This window comes from Nansenia antarctica, assembly GCF_963989245.1.
Source record: "Nansenia antarctica genome assembly, chromosome: 17".
NCBI lineage: Eukaryota > Metazoa > Chordata > Actinopteri > Argentiniformes > Microstomatidae > Nansenia > Nansenia antarctica.
In genome coordinates this window covers 6,187,719-6,195,575 of record NC_137687.1, presented here as the reverse complement: position 1 = coordinate 6,195,575, position 7,857 = coordinate 6,187,719, and the positions used below count along the sequence as shown (strand labels likewise).

The 7,857-nt window shown below is 42.9% G+C and overlaps 1 protein-coding gene across 1 annotated transcript; it reads right to left on the bottom strand.

Annotated features, from left to right (window-relative positions):
* Positions 1 to 2,158: 2,158 nt before the first annotated feature.
* LOC308172830 (ankyrin repeat domain-containing protein 61-like) lies at positions 2,159 to 7,857 on the bottom strand (the record flags this gene model as incomplete). Its single annotated transcript, XM_080547778.1, has 5 exons — positions 2,159 to 2,758; positions 2,920 to 3,120; positions 3,248 to 3,419; positions 3,813 to 3,907; positions 7,822 to 7,857. The coding sequence occupies 5 exons, from the start codon at positions 7,855 to 7,857 to the stop codon at positions 2,159 to 2,161; spliced, it is 1,104 nt and encodes a 367-aa protein (XP_080403904.1).

Here is a 7,857-nt window from a genome sequence, read left to right as displayed (position 1 = left end):
CACGATATGTCCGTGGCTGGAATCGAACCGGGAACCCTGCGGTTACGTGGTCAACACGTGGTCAACACACGCTACGCCACCTAAGCGCCCTATTTTGTAGGTAATAAAACGAAACGCCCCCACTTGAGCATGGTTGAAGGGGCATATAGGAATCCAAGGCCAATTTGCCACTTTGTCAAGGCTAGATTACATTGAATTGATTACATACATTGAGGTTTCTCAATGATTTTGTTGTGACAATATTGTGATTTTTGTATTTTCATTTTAAACTTTCATGATGCCATAATATAGGGAGAATAATTCTAAGCAGATACCGATTGGGACACAAATGGAACCATTTGCGTCATACCGCACAGCTGCTCACTCCACTTATGTTAAGAAACATTTCAAAAATTGAATTAATTAACAAAATAACAAACAAAAGGAAATTCCATTGCTTCATATTTTGTTTGTTTTTTCCCATAAATACAAACATCTTGATCACATGTGCAATGGTTTGCAAACAAATTGACAGAGCTGCTCGAACCACATCAAGATGTACATAAATACAGTATACTTGTATAAGCCAATAGGCCTGACTAAGCTTGTCCCCTTTACCAGACAGACACCTTAACCCTAAAGACCCCTGGCCCTAACGCACAGACCCTGGCCCTAAAGACCCCTGGCCCTAACGCACAGATCCACATGCATGAGTAGGCCTGCTCTCATGACGCTGTTGATGCCCTTCCATAGCGAGGGAAACTCACTGTGTAACACTGACATCTACTGGCATATCCCTATAACTGCAGAGTCAAGTTTCAAGTTTCAGAATCCTTACTACCCCAACCTAGGAAGGACCTATTTAGTGTTTAGGGTGGAAGCAGTGAGGTATTTAGTGTTTAGGGTGGAAGCAGTGAGGTATTTAGTGTTTAGGGTGGAAGCAGTGAGGTATTTAGTGTTTAGGGTGGAAGCAGTGAGGTATTTAGTGTTTAGGGTGGAAGCAGTGAGGTATTTAGTGTTTAGGGTGGAAGCAGTGAGGTATTTAGTGTTTAGGGTGGAAGCAGTGAGGTATTTAGTGTTTAGGGTGGAAGCAGTGAGGTTGGCCTGCGGCGAGGTCTTTAGGCTGTGTGTTTACTTTCCTTTGCTCTTGATTTGTTGATTACATTTTACTTTCTCGAATGCTCCTTGTTGTTTTTTTCCTTCTCTTGCTGCTTTATTTCCTGCCCATGTTAATCACTACATTTAATGTTTGGATATGTGTGCCACTAACTTTTTTTTTTAAGGTTTCAAGTTTCAGAATCCAACCGTAACAATAACAATAACTCCTACGTTGACACAGGAAGTGAGCAGTGGACTGAAAAACACCTCTCTAAGGAGGTAGGGTATAATGGAGCTTTTGTTGTTTTAGCACAAACCCAGCTTTAATCCTCCATACAATGAGGCACTGCAGTTTCAACATGTCAAATTGTGGGTGGGGGGTATGTATGTTCATTTGAATAACATAAGGACAAACAATCATTTTGTTTCCTATGTTAAGAGGGCATTTCAAATTCTACAATCTAATATGTTATTCTTTACTGTAAGCCGTTTATTCTTTACCATAAACTATTGGAGTTTCGTCTTTATTCGATACAATTGTGCATTTGTTTGTAGAAGTGTTGTTAACAGATACTTCTGTTGCTGCCTCAGGTGCAGTTCCACCTGATGCTGTATATTCAAATGCAGTTGTGTGAACGCTCACTCAAAGACTGGAGGAGTGCCAGACCCAGGGAGGAACCCAGCTCAAAGAGTAAGATACAATCCATCACTCAATCACATACATCCCTACCGGTGTTTCCCTTGTATTTGCTTTCATATTATGTCTGTCGTAACATTTGCATAATGCACTATTTTTTCATTCATGTTTTGGGGTTTGGATTTTCAGATCCTTACAGATCTGTGGACACAGAAGAAACACTCAGCATTCTTCGGAAAATACTTGAAGGAGTGGAATACATTCACTCAAGAGGCATAATGCACAGAGATCTAAAGGTATATTTTTGCAATGAGGTAGTTTATTGTATATGACAGATGTACGATATCTAAACATATATACACTTCTCTGAAAGTTCATGAAGTGCTCCGAAGTGGAATCTATTTAAAAGCCTCGGAAATGTGTATAGCCGTGCCACCTGAACATTTATTCGTATGCATCACCCTCTCTAAAGAATTTGACATCAGTTGGGTTTTCCCAGAAGTTGAAGACAAAGTCATACACCTTTTCAGGCAGAATCTGCTTCAGACCCTCCCTATGGCTCCTCCCATACTGCTGGTGGATATGAATCTTGCAGATGTCCATAAGGCTCTTTGGCTGCTTGGTCAGGCTCAGTAGCTGGTCCCTCTGGTCGAAGTACTCTGGTAGCATTAAAGTGCTGGGGAAGAGGCCATCTTTGTTTGTGATGGTCAGAGGGTAGGTCAGAGTGAGGAGCTTACCCAACAGAGCGGTGTGCCTTACATTAGGCTTGTAATTCAGGAACAGAAACAGGCAGTTCTCCCCTGAGGTTGTCAATTTGTTGATGTCACATCCATATTTCAGGAGCAGGTCCACCACGCCTTCCTTGACTATTCTGAAGGCCTCGTGAAGGGGCGTCCGACCTGCCTTATTCACCAGGTCAGGATTAGCCCCATGGTCTAGCAGCACAGTAATACACCTCAGATGCTTGTCCGGTGTCGGACCAGGCTTGGTGGCTGCGCCCAGAGCTGCCCTATGCAGAGGGCTGTTCCCGGACTGATACACCACCTTCAAATCAGATCAAACTTTATGTAAAGTGCGTATAACCTTCTTGATATACTTTTTAGGCCATAATTCAACACAGCTTGACCTACGCCTAGATAGTATCATTCACTTGTGTGGTCAGGATTTGATTTGAACCACCAAAAAGAAAATGAAAGAACACTAACCTTGTTGACGTCAGCGCCTAGCTTTAGCAGCCTAGCTGTTATCTCCGCGTTGAGCATCCCGGCAGCCATATGCAGGGGTGACATCCCAGAGCGATCAATAGTGTTGATCATGGCACCATGGCTAGCCAGTAAGCTAACCGCCGGGAGAGCTCCGTACTGCACAGCCAGGTGGAGCGCGGTCTCGCGTCTGTCGTTTTCAACCTTTGGGCCACATTGTGTGTTTATCATTGTTTTTTTGTATTTTATATAAAAACAAATGATGCATACCAAAGGTAGTGATGGAAATCATTGTGTAAGTATTTTTAAATGGTCAAATCAAATTAATCACCACAGCGTTGATGTCCACCCCATGGTTACAGAGCACTGTTAAGCAGGCCTCGGCCCGCTGCTGCATAGTGGCCATTGTCCGTTGGAACTTGGAGGGTGGCTTGGGCCAGGATGACAGGCCATAAAGCCAGTGGGTGAGCACCAGGTGCAGAGTGTTGCGGCCACGCTGGTCCCTGTGGGGCGGTGAGAGAATAGTGCACGCTTTATTGAGTGTTAATGAATATTAAGTATACAGAAGTTTTACAGTTTTTGGTTTGTTTTGTTTTTAACAATAGGTGGAAGTTATGAAAACTGGACGTAAGTAGGTAGGCAAGAGAACATTTGAAATTGCCACATTGCAGCAGTCTTAAGGTGCATCTCAATTGTCCAAGATAGCATTCTTTCTCTTTTCCTTAATCTGCACTAATGTGATCCGATTCTGAAGTGAACTCATTCCCTGTGGGCACCATACCACCCACACCATACTGCATAATGAACCACTTGCATGACCTGTGTGCCAAAAGGAGAATAGTGAGAGAGTAAAATTAATTAATCCAGGTCATATGCAATAGAGCTAAAGTAAATACCGTAGTTCCGGGTCTGCTCCTGCAGACAAGAGGCTCTCAACGCTCTGAACCCTCCTGTGTGCTGCAGCCAGATGTAGAGGGAGGATAGCCAGGCCCTGAGGGTCACACAACCAGTTGGAACTTGAGAAAAGGTGTAAGTGTAAGAATGCTCTTGCTCAATGGACAGTAACCCTAATCTGACATATAGGGGTACATATTGAATACTATATGGCCAATGTGAATGAATGAATGAATGAATTAATTAATTTTGTTTGTGTTTACGCCTATCGCTCCTTTTGGAGGATATTAATGAATGGTCTTTATTGTCATTGCTATAGTACAGGTACCAAACAACGACATTTGGGAATTTGTGTGTTTATGTGTGTGTGTTTATTTATTATTATCAATTATGGATTCATAATTAGCTTTTTTTTTTTTTTTTTTTTTTGAATTTGGGTTGGTTGATGTGCCGCAACTGCAACACATAAATAGCGATAAAAGTGTGTAACAGTTTAGTCTGTCAATGAATGTATTGTAGACTACTGTACAACATTTTTGAAGGTTACCGGTAGGTAGCCTACCTTTGAATCGATGAATTTCAACCGTTGTGCAGTGTTTTCTCGTATATTGATGATCGAGTTGCCCCCCGCGTTTTTTTGAGATCGTAGTATGAATAATCTCTAAATGTTCTTGTAATATTGCGTTACACAAATCGACATCATCTGAAGACGTGCCGATCACGCAGCTAGTTTCCATAGTCACAGTGTCCCCTCGAAATACACAAACATGTGTGATCTTCTGTTCTTGTCATGTTATTTAACCCCAACTAAGTGTGCCATACGGTGTATATTCTGACTTCTCAAAGTCAACCCTGGTGTTCAAATGTAGATGTTCTGGTTTTCAACGTCACTAAACGCTGCCTGTAAAACTGTCCGCTTTCTAGAGTTATACATGGAGACATCTCCACTATGTTCACGTTTTCTGATCCCACTACAATGAATGTTACAACCACACATCTCACCCTGAAATATCGCACCTATCATACCTGAAATCTTGATAATGCATAATTGGTGGATTATCATGCCCTGGGGCCTGTGTGTAGACACATTCTAGGGAAAGAAGAATAAAAAAACGTTGAAACACTTACGTGTTGTAGACGTAGAGTGTTGTTGACGGGGTGAGACTTTAAAAGCTTCATTATATTCGACACCTCTCCCCTCACTATTGCATCGTAGAGTAACACGTGGACGTGATCAAATTCTCTAAGGCTAAGGCCTTGTTTGTTCGTGTTGTTACCCATTGAAAACGTTAAGCTACCTAGTTTACATTTGAAATAGGAAAATATAATTCAGCATTTTAGAAGAATGTAGCCTAGGTTACGTTTTGGAACCTTTGCGCCTTATGACCTCCGGTAACGATCAAATCTATCAAAATCAAAATGACTTAATTATTCACGATGTAATTTAATTCTAATCAATCATGTTGACATTTTTTTTCACAGCCCAGGAATATTTTCCTGCATGGACATGACTGCCATGTGAGGATTGGAGACTTTGGGCTGGCTTGCAAGGATATTATTTATATTGGATCATAATGAGACGCCCCCCTCCACTTCACATAACAGTGGTGAGACCAGATTTCCTTTCTTTTTTGTATTCCCCCCCCCCCCCCTTTCAGTATAATTGATACAGTTAAGAAATGCTACATTGTATACTTTCACAAACAAAAGTTCAAAGATGCGCACAACGTTTCCAAAAACGGACGTGTACAAATAAATCTGGCAATGTACCGGTAGATGGCGCTATAGGTTTGTTCAACTCAATTTCAATGAAGTTCAGTAAGCTTTATTGACATGAATCACAAACATAAATATTGCCAAAGCAGCCACACAATTGGAAAGTATCTGATCCTGGACGGATTCCTGACTCTTTGTGACCAACAGACTATTTTACAGATTCTTCACACACAACAGGAGTGGGGACATTTGTGTATGCTGCACCTGAGCAACTGGAGTGCTCCCATTATGATTCAAAGCCTGGTAAGTAATCTCAGATTCCATGTAATTACAATGGTAATGTTTGTAATATGCAGACAATGGTGAACACCCTTGTATAAGTGCTTTCCTCTTTTTTTAATAAATGTTTTAGTAAATTTGGACCACGTCACCATTTTAGGCACAAGGAGTTACAAGTGTGTAACTGTCAAGTGTGAGTTACGAGTGTGTTAGTCTTATGCACAAATCTTAAATTAAATGGAAATGTAATTATGCGTTGTCTCTGTGTTGGTCTCAGTCAGACATGTACAGCATAGGAGTGGACACAAGCTCCTCCCACTTTGATACAAGCCACTCCCACTTTGATACAGGCCACGCCCACTTTGATAAAGCCACTTCCTGCTTTTAATTAATGAATTAAACTGTCTGGCCACGCCCCTTAACTGTCTAAGCCACTCCCACTTGGACACAAGCTCCTCCCACTTTGATACAAGCCACTCCCACTTTGATACAGGCCACGCCCACTTTGATAAAGCCACTTCCTGCTTTTAATTAATTAATTAAACTGTCTGGCCACGCCCCTTAACTGTCTAAGCCACTCCCACTTTGACACAAGCTCCGCCCACTTTGATACAAGCCACTCCCACTTTGATACAGGCCACGCCCACTTTGATAAAGCCACTTCCTGCTTTTAATTAATGAATTAAACTGTCTGGCCACGCCCCTTAACTGTCTAAGCCACTCCCACTTGGACACAAGCTCCACCCACTTTGATACAAGCCCCTCCCACTTTTATACAGGCCACGCCCACTTTGATACAAGCCACTTCCTGCTTTTCATTAATGAATGAATTAAACGGTCTGGCCACGCCCCTTAACTGTCTAAGCCACTCCCACTTGGACACAAGCTCCTCCCACTTTGATACAAGCCACGCCCCTTAACTGTCTAAGCCACTCCCACTTGGACACAAGCTCCTCCCACTTTGATACAAGCCACGCCCCTTAACTGTCTAAGCCACTCCCACTTTGACACAAGCTCCGCCCACTTTGATACAAGCCACTCCCACTTTGATACAGGCCACGCCCACTTTGATAAAGCCACTTCCTGCTTTTAATTAATGAATTAAACTGTCTGGCCACGCCCCTTAACTGTCTAAACCACTCCCACTTGGACACAAGCTCCTCCCACTTTGATACAAGCCACTCCCACTTTGATACAGGCCACGCCCACTTTGATAAAGCCACTTCCTGCTTTTAATTAATGAATTAAACTGTCTGGCCACGCCCCTTAACTGTCTAAGCCACTCCCACTTTGACACAAGCTCCGCCCACTTTGATACAAGCCACTCCCACTTTGATACAGGCCACGCCCACTTTGATAAAGCCACTTTCTGCTTTTAATTAATGAATTAAACTGTCTGGCCACGCCCCTTAACTGTCTAAGCCACTCCCACTTGGAGACAAGCTCCTCCCACTTTGATACAAGCCACTCCCACTTTGATACAGGCCACGCCCACTTTGATAAAGCCACTTCCTGCTTTTAATTAATGAATTAAACTGTCTGGCCACGCCCCTTAACTGTCTAAGCCACTCCCACTTTGACACAAGCTCCGCCCACTTTGATACAAGCCACTCCCACTTTGATACAGGCCACGCCCACTTTGATAAAGCCACTTCCTGCTTTTAATTAATGAATTAAACTGTCTGGCCACGCCCCTTAACTGTCTAAGCCACTCCCACTTGGACACAAGCTCCCACTTTGATACAAGCCACTCCCACTTTTATACAGGCCACGCCCACTTTGATCCAAGCCACTTCCACTTTTAATTAATTAATTAATTAATTAATTAAACTGTCTGGCCACGCCCCTTAACTGTCTAAGCCACTCCCACTTTGACACAAGCTCCACCCACTTTGATACAAGCCACTCCCCCTAACTGTCTAAGCCCCTCCCCTTAACTGTCTAAGCCACTCCCACATCAAGACAAGCCACTCACACTCACACGGGTACATACACACACAGGGCCCTGCACCTGACCACCTCTCTGTTCATGAGGAGCCTGAACCCCCACAT